The sequence below is a fragment of the Strigops habroptila genome, chromosome 7, assembly GCF_004027225.2.
Source record: "Strigops habroptila isolate Jane chromosome 7, bStrHab1.2.pri, whole genome shotgun sequence".
Lineage (NCBI taxonomy): Eukaryota > Metazoa > Chordata > Aves > Psittaciformes > Psittacidae > Strigops > Strigops habroptila.
In genome coordinates, this window is record NC_044283.2 from 56,223,636 (window position 1) to 56,239,291 (window position 15,656).

A 15,656-nucleotide genomic window follows, 5' to 3' on the forward strand; every position below is an offset into this window, starting at 1 on the left:
ATGTATATTTAAGTACCGGTAGGTTTAATTAATAGAAACAGTACAGTATACAGATACCAGGGCTGTTGCAATTGAAAACAGGCATTTTAAAATCAGACGTGATCATACCTTCTCCGGCAAATCTCAGTATTTCTCTAGTGTTGGCAGTAGTGCCACTTACTTGCTAATACTTATAGTAAATCTGCCATCATTTAATGATACAGTAATTAAACAGAAGAGATCCCCTGTTGTTTGCTTTTATTTCATGGTAAGGGTTCCTCAGAAAAACTACAAAAGGTATATTAAAAAAAAAGGATTAAATTCATCTTGTGCAGACGGAGTAGCTTGAAGGCAGACCTTTGACACCAGCGAGGATTGTGCCACCCTGCTAACCAGGAACAGGAGCTGCCTCAGAGGGAAACTGTCAGGATAGGAGGCAGAAAGGGAAAAGTGAATCACCGAACATTCTTCTCTGTCTTTTCAGACCTGAGACCAAACGCGGGTTTTAAAGGCCCCACCTGTGCAACAGCAAACTCCTGCTTCTGCTAAGACTGCTGGTAAAGAGCCATCAAACACACACAGAGGTGCAGCACTCCCAGCTGGAAGAGAAACATTCCCAGGATACCTAGCCCTTTGCCTTGCCATGGCCACAAAAGCCACTGGCTCTAAGAAATACCTCCAGCTGCTCCTTTTCCAGGCTGCTCTTCTAGGGCCTGTCTTCTGTGGGAAAGTGCTGATCTGGCCAACAGAAGGCAGCCACTGGCTGAACGTGAAGATAGTTATAGATGAGCTCATTCGCCGTGGGCACAATGTTACTGTCCTGGTATCCAACGCTTCCCTCTTCATCCAGCCCAGGGCTGACGCCATGGAGAAGTTTGAGGTCTATAATGTGCCCTTCAAGAAGGACACCATTGAGAACGTAATCGAGGATGGAGTGGCACTGTGGGTGAACAACAGGCCAACCGCCCTGACCTTCTGGAAGTTTTACAGGAAGCTGGAGAAACAGTTCAACAGCTGGCACCACATGAACAGGCTGATGTGTGATGCGGTGCTAACCAACCACGAGCTGATGGCCCACCTGAAGAGCTCTGGCTATGACCTGCTGCTGTCAGACCCGGTGACCCTCTGCGGGGACCTCGTGGCTGTCAAGCTGGCCATCCCCTTCATGTACTCGCTGCGCTTCTCTCCAGCCTCCACCATGGAGAGGCACTGCGGCAGGATCCCAGCACCACCATCCTATGCGCCCGCGGCCCTGTCCGAGCTCACCGACCACATGTCCTTCGGTGAGAGGATAAAAAACATGTTGTCTTACCACCTGCAAGACTTCATTTTCCAGAGCTACTGGGGAGAATGGGACATCTACTATAGCAAGATCTTAGGTAAGCCTTCTGCTGCTTTACTTCTCATTACATCACAGCCTTCTGCCTTAAGACCTGCAGAGGTAGGAACCTGGCAGGGTCGCAAAGTTCAGGTCTGAGACAGGTCAGCAAGTAGTTTGTCATTATGCGCCTATGTGGAAAAGAGAAGGAGCCACCAGGGTCCATCAGCTGCTCCCGCTCCCCTGTCAGGGTGCTGTGCTATGCTATGCCATGCATTTAGACAGCAACCAATGGTAATCCCCGTTGATAGATTTTACTTTTGCCATAATGATTATTAATGTGGAGATTGAAGTAACTTCCCCAGCATAAAGGGCCCTCAGCAAGGGAGCTCCCCTGCAACAACTGCCTGCACAGACAGCAGCCAGGTACAGAGCTGTTTTCCTAATCCAGAGTATCATAACAAGTAGAGGGGAGCTGGTGAACTACAAGCCAACTCTGTCACCTTTGGTAACAATACTGAAATCCATTGTGGCTTTTGAATAGAGACTTCACTTATGTCATTGGTCACATAGAACCAATCCTTTCTGCAGAAAATAAGTTTTGCTTAGAACAGCCTCTACCTACAAGCAAACAGTGAAACCAACAGGTCTGTCTCTGCAGGCTTTTCTTCTGGGCTGTTTTGAGTGAATATGTAGAAAAATATGTTTATTTAGGTATTAATCACATGTGATCAACATGCCATTTTTACTAACCTCTCATTAAGGTCATGACAAAGAGCAGTTGTAAACCTCGCAGGGTTCAATTGCCTGCAAATGCCTGCACGCTGCAGGACTGTACACCTCAAGTACACCAAACTATTGTTATATGCAGAGCAGACAAGGTATCTCAGCTTGGCTTCTCACAGCCCAGCTGCTTCCACCACCCTCATTTCATCCTGGAAAGGATGCTTTAGGCTGCTTTACGGAAGCTGTAGCAAAAGCCTTGGACAACAACAACAGGAAACCATTGTGTAACAGAGCTGCGCAGAAGCCCAGTACTGATAATTCTTAGCACAGTGAAGAGGACTTACAGGATTTCTTAATTGCACATCAGAAGGGTGACCACAAATAAAACTGTTTAACAGATTTTCTGATGCAACTTATAGTGCATAGCTGGCACCTAGTGACAGGCAGGACGGCCCACACCAACACCTACCAGCTTTTTCTCCTTGTGATGCATGCGCTGGAAGAGGCAAGTTCACATGAGGGCAGTCTCACTCTGATATTGGAGTCACTTTCTGTGTAGTTTTATCCACTTTAAGATGCAACTTTTTAGCTGCAGCCCTGGATCACTGCCTTAAGGGCACTGTGAATGGATGCTCATTGGCTTTATAAAGCAAAAGGGTGGCCACACAGTGGGTGAACATCTTTGCTGCTGGTACTGTGCTGCAAAGAGCCAGAAGAATGAAAAAGTCACCTCTTCTACCAAACAAATAACATAGAGACTGCAGCTAGACAGGCAGGAGGGCCAGAATGACCAACAGGGCACAGTCCACGCTGGACTTTCCCCCTCAGGACTGACAGGTCTCCCTCCTGCCTCCGGGGAAGCACATTGTCCAGCCCCAGCAAGCTATTTGCCACCAGATGGTGCCAGCTGGTCCCTGTCGCCGTTTAACCCAGTAAACCATGCCATTATCCACGGAGGATTTCACACCGGCGACCTTGGCTTCCTGCCCTCTGAAGCAAGGCAGTGTCACGCACACCCGGCCCAGCCTGGGAGTGCTGCTGCTGCCCGTGGAGCATTGCCACACAGGGCAGGCTATGGCTGGGAAGGAGGTGGCAGTGCTGTGGCTGCTGGCTGTGTTAGGCTATGGGTCTGGAGGGAAGGTGTTGGTCTGGCCGGCTGACAACAGCCACTGGCTGAACATGGAGTCCATACTCCAGGAGCTTGTGGTCCGGGGCCACGAAGTGACCGTGCTGCTGCCTTCATGCTTCCTCATCCTCAACGCCACACAGTCCTCACCCTTCCAGTTTGAGGTGATTGAGGTGCCGATCACCAAAAAGGAGATAGCTACCTTACTGCAAGAAGCTTTCTATTTTTGGTTTCACGAGGAGAGAGCGCAACCCCTCTGGAAAGGTGTTTACAAGATGGCTCAAATGCTGTCTAAGATGGAGAAGGTAACCAAAATCATTTGCGATGAAGCCCCGAACAATAAGGCACTGATGAAGAGACTGAAGGCGTCCAACTTCGATGTCCTCTTGGCAGACCCACTGGCACCCAGTGGGGAGCTGATTGCTGAGAAGCTGGGTATCCCCTTCGTGTATACCATCCGGTTCTCCATGGGCAACACAGTGGAGCGGCTTTGTGGGACACTCCCAGCACCTCCTTCCTACGTACCAGCCATCATAAGCCGCCTAACAGATAGGATGTCCTTCCTGGAAAGGCTAAAAAACATCTTCGCCTACGCTGCTCAGGATTTCGTGTATCATTACTTTCTCTGGGCAAGCTGGGATCAATACTACACTGATGTACTAGGTAAGGCTGCTTTTAATTTCAAAAATTACATTTGCTGTACATACAAGAGCAAATATCCAGAGCTGAGAGGTTAAGGCACAAATTAGAAGCAAGACAGCCCTGAACTCACTCTCTGTCCTCCAAAATTCCCGTGTCAAGTCAAACAATCCAGGCAAGTACAAAGGTTACCTGCTAATCCTGACCTGCTACACTAGTACAGGTAAGTTCATACAGGGATAGTGCTAAGGTCACTTGAACCAGAGCTCTTTAGTCATATTCACAGATGAATCATGACAAACACGTAAGAACAGTGAAGTAATACTATATACTCACCAAACGCTAGTAGGGAATCAAACCTTTTGAAGTAGAAATAAAAAATGGGTTTGGAAAGCTATACAATACTGCCTTTTTTCCTCTAGCATCTTTCTTGTTTGCTAGCTTACCTCAAAATCAGGGATAATGGCCTCCCCTGGTCTTTTAAAGGCCTGGGAGAGCAGATGCTAGAAGTGATAGAATTTGTGGTGATAGAAGGCCCTCAGCAGAGAGTTCTTTGCTTTTTTGAAAGTGTCTAAAGAAAATATTAAAAGATAGTTTTATTTATTTATAGATTTTTTCTTTTTTAAATAATAGTTGCATAATTATTGTCACATTTCTGCTCTGATTATTGTAATGCTTAAAAGGAAATCTGGCAAGTATACATGCATTGAAGGTGGGCAGCAGATAAAATAGCTATTTCAATATCAGACTCCAAGTGTTTTTCTTTATACTTCGCTAGTAGTAGGGTGTAATTCTGCTACAAGAGCCAATTCGTTACGACATCCTACTACTAGAGTAGCTAGCTGTGTGTTTACATGTGTTGTTTGTCATGTTTGACAGAGACTAGGAAATCTTGTGCTGGCAGAAGCATGGTTTACCAATCTCCTGTTGTGTAAGCCTCAGGGCTGCTTGAATTTCGTGTTGTCTTTTTTATTGCTAAATGTGGGGTTTAGCATTTAATACTCCATGTGCAATTCCTGTTTTGTTAGCTGTGTTAGCCTAGCTGTTCTCTGCCAGGACATGTTTTGATCTGGAGTGTATCTAGTCCTGAAGGAGGTGTGAAAGGAAGAGGCAAGCATCCCACAGAAATGGGGCAATGTCTCAGCTCCTGTAATGTATGCAAGCACCTTCTCTTTTGCTTTGGAAAATCTTCTTCAGGGTTATCATTCTAGCTGCTTTCCTAGAGATACCTAAAGGCTTTTTCAAGTGATGAGGTTGAAGCATGATGAAAGACTGCTTGCTCCACTGTCAGTCTAGTGAGGGGAGGTCACATGGTGGTGCTGAGCTCCTGGAGGAGTGCTCAGGCCCTGCTTAGGCTTAGTCTGAGCCTCATTCACCCTATGCTTAGGAGGGTGCCTGTTCTTTTCCCTAAACGCATCAGTAGCACCAGGCATCTCCACTACACCTGCGGGATACACTCAAGAGGAGAAGTCAGGTATCTTGTCTTGGCACTATCTGTCCTGGACTACATGATATATGGATACACTGCTGCCAGTTTGCAGCGTTCTCCCAAGACAGGACACATAAGCAGCAAGGTGAGCAAAACCTGTGCTCCTTACCTCCTTCTGTTTGTCTCCTGGGGTGGCCTGATGCTGGAGTCATCTCTACCAAGACTGTGTCCTTCCAGTGGCAGCGCTGTGTGTCCACAACATCTGGTTATAGAAAGAACAGAACTAGAGCACCCTGTGGGCTGGATGTGAATCACTGCAGGGCATTGTGCACCTAATAAGTGAGAAGATAAAAACTGTAATCAGCTCTACAGGTAGCTTGGTTCTTACAGGGCAGAGAAGCAAATCTAGGCTGTAGCCAAGTGATAGGATGGTGTTCATCTTGGGGCTGTCAAAAAGTCCCATGTGCTTTCCCTAGCCAGAGCTCCAGCTTGGTACAGGAATGCATGTCTTCACCTTGGAGACCTGGTATAACGAAATACTGATTTTGTCTGGAATAGAATTAATTTTCTTCACAGTAGCTTGCTGTATGTCGAGTAACACAGGGATGGCTTAGTTACTGCTGAGCAGTGCTTACACAGATCAAGGCTTTTTGTGCTTCTCACACTGCTCCTCCCAGTGAGTAAGCTGGGGGTGCACAAGGAGTTGGGAAGGGACACAGCCAGGACAGCTGACCAAAGAGATAGATACCCTATAGCATGTGATGTTGTGCTCAGCAATAAAAGCTGGGACGTGGAAGGGGGAGTTTGCCAGGGCTGCTCAGGGACTTGCTGGGCATTGGCTGGCTGGTGTGAGCAATTGCGCTTTCTGAATTACCTGTTTTTCTTGGGTTTGGGTTTGTTTTGGTTTGGTGGTTTTTTTTTTTTTTGTTGTTGTTGTTGTTGTTTATTCAGCAGTCTCTATCTCAAACCATGAGTTTTGCAACTTTTGCCCTTCCTTTTCCCCTCCTACTGTGGGGGAGTGAGAGGCTCTGTGGTGCTTAGCTGCCTATCAAGATTAAACCACAACACAGGGAAAACGTTTCTAGTCCTCACATGCTGCAAAATACACTTTGTGGTGAGTAGAATCAGGAGTTGCTGTTATTTCAAGATCGGTTGTGGTTCTGCAGGAGGTTCCAGAATGGAATTTGCTGCTTGCCCAGTCCTCCCATGACTGGCACGCCTTCTTGCCAAGCTTGGCACCAAGTGGATGTCACTTTTATTGGCCGGCTCATAAATGTTCGCACACTGGAGCACTGATCTCCTTCCGGCTTAGTCAGACTGGAGTTGTACATTGATCACTGAGATGATGGGTCCAAGGTTCCCCTGGCTGCTCTGGGCCTATGCATGCTGCTGGAGCACTGGCTTTTGCAGGAAGGTTGTGGTCTGGCCCACCGATGCAAGTCACTGGATCAATGTGAAAGTGCTGCTGGAAAAGCTTGTTCTCCGGGGTCATGAAGTGACTGTGCTGGTAGCCTCAAGCAATCTGCTCATCGACTACCAAGACACCTCCTCCCCCTTCACCTTTGAGGTCCTGCAAGTCCCCTTCACCCAGGAGACACTGGATGATGTCATGGATGAATTCCTCAATTTCTGGATGAATGAGGTCCCTAATCTCTCACCCTGGAAGTTCATGTGGAGAATGAAAAAGGACCAGGAGATCTTTACTGATATGTTAAAGCAGACATGTAATACCTTCGTGATGAACACTCAACTGATAGCAAAGCTGAAGCAGGCCAATTTTGATGTTCTGATCGCTGACCCCCTAGCAGTAGGTGGGGAGCTGGTAGCAGAAATTCTAGAAATCCCTTTTGTCTACAGCTTCCGCTTCTCTGATGGGAATGTGGTAGAGAGGCTGTGCGGTGGGCTCCCGGCCCCCCCTTCTTACGTGCCTGCTAGCACAAGTGGGATGACAGATCGGATGTCCTTCACGGAAAGACTAAAGAACTACCTCTTTTACATGGATTTATTCTTCTCAAAGATCTGGTGAGATGAATGGGATGGGTACTACAGTAACATCTTAGGTAAGGCAGTTTTTGAATGGTTTCTTCTCAAGCACAGGTTGTGCCTTTTGAATGTTTGGTGGCTCGATGCTGTTGTCTCAAAATACTCTTTCTCAGTGGCCAGCGGAGATCGTAATCCTGTTTCAGTCACATGGAGGCTGTGCTTCCCCTTTTAGGTCTTGTCTGGTCGAACAGACACCACTAGAGTTTTGCCTCTAGTTCCTCTTGAGGATCTTTAGACCACGTAGTACTGATCTTTGCCAATGATGATACTGCTGGTGAGCTCTTGCAGTGAGCTGTATTCCCATTTTAGCGCTTTCAGAGGACTGTTGTTACCTTTTCATCTTGATGACTGGCACTTCTACAATTAAGATGGTAGTAGGTAAAGGCTGGAGGACAAAACTGTTCCCTAACTAACTGAGAGCCACTGGAGACAGCTCCACTGACAATACAGGGATGGAGTTAACCCTGTTGTAACTAGGAACGCTGGCTGTCTCTGAACAACTGCAGAGCAAAAAAGCACCCTTTGTTCTCATTGCATGCGTCTGCAGGTATCATCTTGAATCCTGTGTAGTACAGGATGCTAAGCATGAGTTAATTTTCTCCCATAATAAATGCTAAGAACTGTCACCTTTCCCTTTCATTCACCATTCTGATTTTGAAATAGTCTCCTGAAACTAGACAAATCAATGAAATTTTTGTTCCAACCTAGTACAACTCAGGCTTGATTCAAAGTCTACTAAAGAGACCTTTTGTTCAATGGACTTTGAATCTTGCACAGAATATCTGTGTTTAGGCAGATAACGAGTGAACAGCAAGCACATCTATTCTGTTGCCCTTCAATCTCTTCCTGTGTTTTGCAAGAAAACCTCTGTGCTCTGCAAACTAGTCCCTTTTCCCTGGATTGCTTTTTTCTAATACCACGTAAGATTACATAAAGTAATTACAACTTTATATCACTGTACTTGTAAATGCAGGCTTAACTTTCAGTCCAGTAACTTTGTAACTGACTCATTGTTCTTTACCTAAAAAATCATTTTAAAATTACTGATGCAAATTATAATGCTGATCAAGTAGCATAAGGAGATGCCCTACAGATCGCATTTTTCTTGCTGCTTATTTTGCTTGATTCCTGCTTGCATTAGGCTGGTTTTAGACAATCATTTACCAACACTTCTAACCCTTTTTCTCCCCAGGATTTTGCATAAAATGACATTCAAAACATCTATGGATTTAGCTGAATTTTCCCAATATGTGTCAGAAGGAGCTGACCAAGTCCCTAAGAGAACTGGGGGCAGCTGCACCTGTAGTAGTAGTATTATTATAGTAATAGTAGTATTATTAGTAATATTATTGTAGTCTGAGCAGCCACTGACTGAGTCACCATTTGAAAAATGCCACAGACCTTAAAGAACTTTCCTTCTCCCTGGCTGGTGATCATCACTTTGTAATTCATTTATTTTTCATTAGAACTAAATTTTCTGTGATTCTTCTCTTCCCCAAAGTGTGCTTCTACTACAATCACGGGTAATGAATGCTGGGTACTTTCAGTGGTACCAGAACTGCACTCTCTGTCACAGGAACTAGATGTTTCCTACTTGCTTTTGTACTGCTCTACGTTCATTCTGAAGGTTGAAAATACTTCTAATGATTGTACTGCCTTGTCTGTGGGAACATGCCAAGGCTGAGCACAGGACAAGACAAGGGATAGGTCTAGATTTGTCCATGATTTCATTTCATGCCTGACTTAATAGACTACACTGACTGGGAGTACCCAAAGAAAAGGCTCCTTTTCGCAATCTACAGCAAACAAGACCGCTCCTGTGCGTGTTGTAAACCCTTTGTACCTTCTCCATAGGGAGGCCCACAACCCTGTGTGAGACGATGGGGAAAGCAGAGATATGGTTAATCAGGACCTACTGGGATTTTGAATTTCCACGTCCTTTCCTGCCCAACTTCGAGTTCGTTGGAGGACTTCACTGCCAGCCCGCAAAGCCGTTACCAAAGGTATCCAACTTTGTTCTGCTACTGGTTGGTTGTTTCTCTCCCTCATCAACTGTGCAACGCATGTTCTGAGAAAGCTCGTTCCTAACGAAGATGCTCTGCTGCCAATGGGAGGCATGCAGCTGTTTAGCAATCTGTCCGTACTTGTGCAAACTGAAGGCTGGGATGGCAGCCTGCTGTCTTCAAAAAAGATAGCTGAAGCCAGCAGGAGGGAATACAGTGTTTGCTTTAGGAAAAATAGGTGCTACCTCACAGTAAGACACAGACTTGCAGCCCACAAGAACACTGAAATACCTGATGCAAAGAGGCACTGTGACAGGACAAGTTCTTTAGACAAAATGGAGTCGAGACTTGCAGAAAGAGTGATAAACACTTTTTCTACTGTTGCTTAGTTTAAGACATCTTAAAGAAAGTAAAATACTCAGCATTTCCAGCCTACACTCTGCTGTGAATGGCAATGCTCTGGTGAAATCTAAAGTCCCAGATACTAGTGATGGCAACATAACAAGCCCTGGTCTAGATCATCACTCCTGTAGGAGCCTTAGAGGAGGTAGGATATTTTCAGTGGAAATTGTCTACTAAAAGAAACCTTCCTGCTCCCCTGTAGCTGGGGTCGAATTGGGGAAAATGGATAACCATTCTCTTTTGGATGTTACTGCCCCATTTCACATGACACTAACTATAAAAAGGAACAGGAAGACCTAATGGTCTGATTTGTAGAAAATCCGTTTAGCACCATGTGCTGTATTGCAAGAAATAGAGAACTGGCTGACTAACAAAGTGACAACAGTGACTCAATGAAACTTTCATGGGGATGCTGAAAAGCCCCGTCAGTTTTCAGCACTGTGTCCTCCTGCAGAGCTATGAAATGCAAAGTACTTGTTCCAGGAAAATCCAGAATCATGCTTATGCTAGGTAAGGTGTCACAGGGTATGGCCCTCTCACACCAGTGCCAGGATCCATTCCTGCTGCTTGCTCTCTGAAAGAAATGTGTCCTGAAACTGCTTGACTCACTTTCAAAAAGACAAAGCTTTGTCACATGTCTCAACTTGTCCTGCACCTTCTTGGGGAGACACTGTCTGTTCTGCACAGGGCCAGATCTCTCTTTGTAATGGCCTTGTGTGGGCAGAGGTGCTTATACATCACCATCATCTCGATAAGCTAAAAAGGTTATGCTCCCTGTTCACAGAAAACTCTTTAATCTGCAGTGCATAATTACTCTTAATATGTGTTCTTCATCTCCTAGGAAATGGAAGAATTTGTTCAGAGCTCAGGGAAACATGGCATTGTGGTGTTCTCTCTAGGGTCGATGGTCTACAACCTATCTGATGAAAAAAGTAATATCATTGCCAGAGCCCTCAGCCAGATTCCACAAAAGGTGAGTTTCCTTTCAAGCCTAAAACAACTTGCCTTGCTTTTAGTCACTCCTGTTGCTTTCAGCAAGCCTTTTACGTTTGGGCTGGCCTGTTTTTTATCTGCATCTCTGCTGGATGTGCCACAGTTGGGAAGCTGGGCTCTGCAGAGAGGCAAACTGCTGATTCACCACATGGGGAGTTCTGGTGTTGCCCCTTGTCTGAACCAAATCACATGGAGGTGCATCCATAGGCCAAAATACAAAAATCTCTCTACGTGATTTTCATATAAGCACTTAATAACTAATCAAAGAGCTAATCTGGAGCCAAAGCTATCTGAATTACTGGGAAAAGGTACACAGGTTGGAGATAAAGCCCTACATTACGTGTAATAATACAGAAGGGCATGCCACATGCAGAACGTTTATCTTATTCTTCCTTTGTTCAAGGTCCTCTGGAGATACAAAGGAAAAAAACCAGAAACTCTTGGCTCCAACACCAGGATTTATGACTGGATACCCCAAAATGACTTGCTTGGTGAGACTAAATCTACCCGGGACGCACTGTGCCCTTAGAAAAACTGTTTCCTTCTTTGTTTTTTCCACTAAAATGGCTTATTCAAGGCAAAACAATCACATAATGCTTGTGGCCACAATTAGTTCTATAGCTTAAACAGCAGAGGTTAAGGCTCTTGAAGCCTTAACTTCCTAGCCTGCTTTTGAGCTAAAATGGGTGGCTGTACAAGAACCATGGAAGATACAGCCAGGCTGTGAAGGAAGTAGAGCAGTGGCTGAGGAAGTCAGTAACTTGAGCTTAGCTATGGAGATGGATCTCTAAAGCAAACTCCTTTCTTACGGAGCTCAGGGGCAATTGTCTGGAAGGGCTAAAGCACACCTGCAGGCATGAGTAAATATCAAAGTAGGCATGTATTCTGGAGCTGCATTTGGCCTCTGTAGTTAATCTCCAGAGCTCATTCTTCAAAATCTTGACCTAAGCAAGGCTGCAGCAGGGGGCTGTTGTGAACCTGATACCATGTAAAAGCTGTAACTGCACAACAGCAGACGGGCTGAAGTAACTCTGGGGCAGCGTGGAGAACACGCTGATTCACACGCTGCATTAAAATAAACATGCATGTGTGAAAGCTGAGTGTGCAAGCTCTGATGCTGAGCCAGAGGTCAGGGCTGCTCCCTTCTCTAGCAGTGCACGTGCCTGTGTATTTGCAGTGCTCTCAGCGCAGTGAATCCAGTCTGCCACAGCTGCTGTTACACGTCTCTCCTTCCCTGTTCCAGGCCACCCCTTGACGAAGGCCTTTATTACTCATGGTGGGACCAATGGGATCTATGAAGCTATCTACCATGGGATCCCGATGGTTGGGATTCCCATGTTTGCTGACCAGCATGACAACATTGCTCACATGAGGGCAAAGGGAGCTGCAGTCGCGCTGGATTTCAGCACACTGACGACGCAGGATTTAGCTGATGCACTGAAGACAGTCCTTAACAATTCCACGTGAGTTTTGTTCTTGCCTCACAGTGGGATGAGGTTATTAAAATCTTGGGCTGCTGATGTGAGAAATTCTGTGGGCTCTTCCCACAGAAGAAGCAAAAATACTGAGTAGCTGGAGTTTGGGTTTCAGATGAAAACTGTCTTTCATTTCTGAGCACCAGCATTTCTCAGAGAGCTCAGTAATTTAATTTTCCTCATACTACATTTTATGATCCCTTTGAGAAAAATAGTTCTTGGAAAACTCAGAGCAACTCTTGAGACATTTTTCTGCTCTCTCTCTCTCCATAGACAATTTTAGCTGTATTATGTCTACTCTGTCTGTAGCTACAATTCCTTCTTCTACCCCCGAGTTACCAATATCCTTACCCATCGCACCTATTGGTTTGGAATTGGAGGGTAAGGAAGCCTGGCAGCTGCAATCCCTTGCTAAGGTTAAGACCATAGACAAAGGATTAGAAAAAAGCCAGGAGTCCTCAGTCTTTGGCTGTGACTCTTGTCAAGGGTGAAGGACAGGTATCCCTTTAAGGAGGAACCTGCAAATTTCCAAAGAAAATAGACAAACATTGATGGAGGCAGGTATCCAGTATCTGAGGGAATTAGCCATGGTGAAGGTGATCTCTAACAACCTGGATGACGACCAGGCATCCAAAGACCTGCATGAAATCCAGTGCACACAGCTCTGCCCCCGCCGCCAACCTCCCCCTTAGTTTTACTGCTGGGCATGACATCATATGGTATGGAATATCCCTTTTGTCAGTCGGGATCAGCTGTTCCGCCTCTGTCCCCTCCCAACTCCTTGTGCACCCCCAGCCTACTCACTGGCAGGGTGGTGTGAGAGCCAGAAAAGGCTTTGACTCTGTGTAAGTGCTGCTCAGCAGTACTGAAAACATCCCTGAATTATCAACACTTTCCAGCACAAATCAAATGTAGAATCATAGAACCATAGAATGCTTTGGGTTGGAAAGGACCTTAAGATCATGTAGTTCCAACCCCCCTGCCATGGGCAGGGACACCTCACACTAGAGCATGTTGCTCAAAGCCCCATCCAACCTGGCCTTGAACACTGCCAGGGATGGGGCAGCCACAGCTTCTCTGGGTAACCTGTTCCAGTGCCTCACCATTCTCACAGTAAAAAACTTCTTCCTAATATCTAATCCAAATCTACCCTCTTCCAGTTTAAAACAATTACCCCTTGTCCTATCACTACACATAGCCCATACCAGCTACAATGAAGAAAATTAACTCTATCCCAGCCAAACCCAGCACTCTGTATTATATCAGAGCAGAAAATGCTGCAAATGTTGCCATGCTGCTCTTTTAAAAGGAGTATCTGGAATAATTTTGAGTAACTTTTCTTTATAGAAGATTGGCTTTCTCTATTACTGTTCATAATCCAGTTTTATGCAGATAAGAGTAAACTGGGCCAGTTTCAAATATCTTTGAATAACACTGATGAAAGTAAAAGCAGGGCTGTCTACCTTCCTCAAGACTGGCAGGTGCTGAATGGGTTGTTTCAGGAATCAGTGAGAAATTTCACTGGTTTCTTCTTTTTTCCTCAGCTATAAAGAAAATGCTCTAAGGTTATCAAAGGTACATCACGACCAGCCAGTTACGCCTCTGGACAGAGCTGTCTTCTGGGTTGAATTCGTCATGCGTCACAAAGGAGCAAAGCACTTGAGACCAGCTGCTCACCATCTCACCTGGTACCAATACCACAGCCTGGATGTTCTGGCATTCTTGTTCACCTGTACAGCCATTGCTGTCTTCATTCTTGTCAAATGCTGCGTATTTTGCTGTAGGAAATGTGGCAAAGGGATTGTAAAGAGGAAGAAAGAATAAACATCCTGTCCCGCCAGCACTTTTTCTTCTCCTAGGCCCATTCAGCAAGGCATTTATCATGAAGCACCCCGTTGAACTGGGTCATACTAAAAAGCTGTTGTGGGGCAGGGCTACTTGCTTAACCACCACCAAATTCCTTCTGGCCTAAATAGGATCAAATTATAGCTGCTTTATCCCTTGAGACCCCTTTAGCTGATCACACACATGGTCTATAGAATGGTAATTGCTGCTCTAACTTTTCAAATTCATGTTGGTACGTTTCACAAATTCAGCCTTCCCATCTGTGGTACTGTGGGTCCCTTAATCTGCATCTAGTCTCCTTACCGTAACTCTGTCCTCTCCTGTAACAACACCCAGGTTTGATGATTCGCAATCAAAATGCCTCTCCTGTCAGAATAGCTCTCTCCAAATCGGACAATCATGGGCTCCTAAAAAGCACCCATCTGAATGACCAAGATCATGAAAAACTGGGAGCTGTAAGTGCCTGGCGAAGCCTGTATCATCACATTTTTACAAATGCACTGACTACTTGGCAACTGAATGGAGATCAGAGTCCCAAAACCAACAGAGAAATTACTTTGCTGGGAATGATTTCTCTTTTCCATTCACTCTGGAGTCCAGCTGCATAGGCCACTGTTCTAACTGCAATACCAGGAAAGTGTGAAAACCAGCTCTGCCAGGAACTTGCCCATCTTAGTCCTGCAAATGCCTCTGAGCCATGGTAACTCATAATGCAGGAAAACCTCCAGATATGGAATTTGCAAAAAAGTAACACTACATGTGGGAACATGCAACAGTCACTTGCCTTGCCTGAAATTTGGGGGGAAAATAATGCTGCTCTTGGCTCAGGTAAGAGTGGTAGTAAATGCAGCACTCCTGCAATTGTTCAAGGTGCACTTACTGTTGAAAGCCTGCTAAAATTACGCTAGCTCGGGCCTCCTGTTCTAGGCAAGGTTATTCCACTGCTGTGCCAGCTTACTCAAGAAGGAACCTCTCCCAATTTTAACTGATATTTGTGGTATTCTGAATGCTGCAAAATTGTTTTCAAATAGAATAGGCTGAGAAAACATGGCTTATTTGTTTACATAATAAAATTCCCTACATTGCATTAACTTTATTAGCATTGTGAATGGCTTCAATGTCTGCTCAAATCCCTTCATACTACAACATTTAGAAAAGCTCAAGTGAATTGCTTTGAAACTAAAGGAAGGGTTAGAACAAGACTAGTGCTTCTCATGGTAACTTCTGCTACACTGTTCCTATGGTCATGATGGGATCATATGCAGGAAGACGCACACTGAAATATGCATAGGGAAGAGAAAGCGGCCAGCCTAACACTCAGGCCGCAGATCTGAAAGGTTTTGCTGTCACTGTTCGTAGAGCTGGATCCCGAGGCACAGCTCCACCACGCTTGATCACTAACAGCCCCCATCACCCAGCTTCTGCTAGCCAAGATTTGCCAAGATGTCAGTTTGGTTGCCAGTAGGCCAGCAAGCCTCTTAGCACACTACTAGGACACTGGTCACATAGGGCTAACTAAGGACACAGGAAACAGGATAGCTGGGAAGGGCTGGATGAGAAAGTGCTCTGCAGTCACTTTACAGAGGAGCTTCTTTTCTGTAACTTATTCAGAAAAATTTGGCTTATTTAGCATTGAATTCAAAAAACAAAGGTAAAACAAACCAAACCCAATTCTCTC

At 45.4% G+C, this 15,656-nt stretch overlaps 2 protein-coding genes across 4 annotated transcripts; both read left to right on the plus strand.

The window, feature by feature from the left end:
• Positions 1 to 7: 7 nt before the first annotated feature.
• On the plus strand, positions 8 to 15,081 carry LOC115610881 (UDP-glucuronosyltransferase 2A1-like). 3 transcript variants are annotated; one of them, XM_030492959.1, is made up of 7 exons: positions 8 to 1,358; positions 3,159 to 3,812; positions 9,115 to 9,263; positions 10,507 to 10,638; positions 11,062 to 11,149; positions 11,902 to 12,121; positions 13,678 to 15,081. In XM_030492959.1, the coding sequence occupies exons 1-7, from the start codon at positions 623 to 625 to the stop codon at positions 13,955 to 13,957; spliced, it is 2,259 nt and encodes a 752-aa protein (XP_030348819.1). In that variant the 5' UTR covers positions 8 to 622; the 3' UTR covers positions 13,958 to 15,081. The 3 variants fall into 3 exon arrangements, with proteins under 3 accessions (XP_030348819.1, XP_030348817.1, XP_030348818.1); XM_030492957.1 differs by lacking the exon at positions 3,159 to 3,812; XM_030492958.1 differs by lacking the exons at positions 8 to 1,358; positions 3,159 to 3,812 and adding an exon at positions 6,556 to 7,277.
• On the plus strand, positions 5,396 to 7,264 carry LOC115610888 (UDP-glucuronosyltransferase 2C1-like). Its single transcript, XM_030492980.1, has one exon. The coding sequence runs from the start codon at positions 6,560 to 6,562 to the stop codon at positions 7,241 to 7,243; it is 684 nt and encodes a 227-aa protein (XP_030348840.1). The 5' UTR covers positions 5,396 to 6,559; the 3' UTR covers positions 7,244 to 7,264.
• Positions 15,082 to 15,656: the final 575 nt, after the last annotated feature.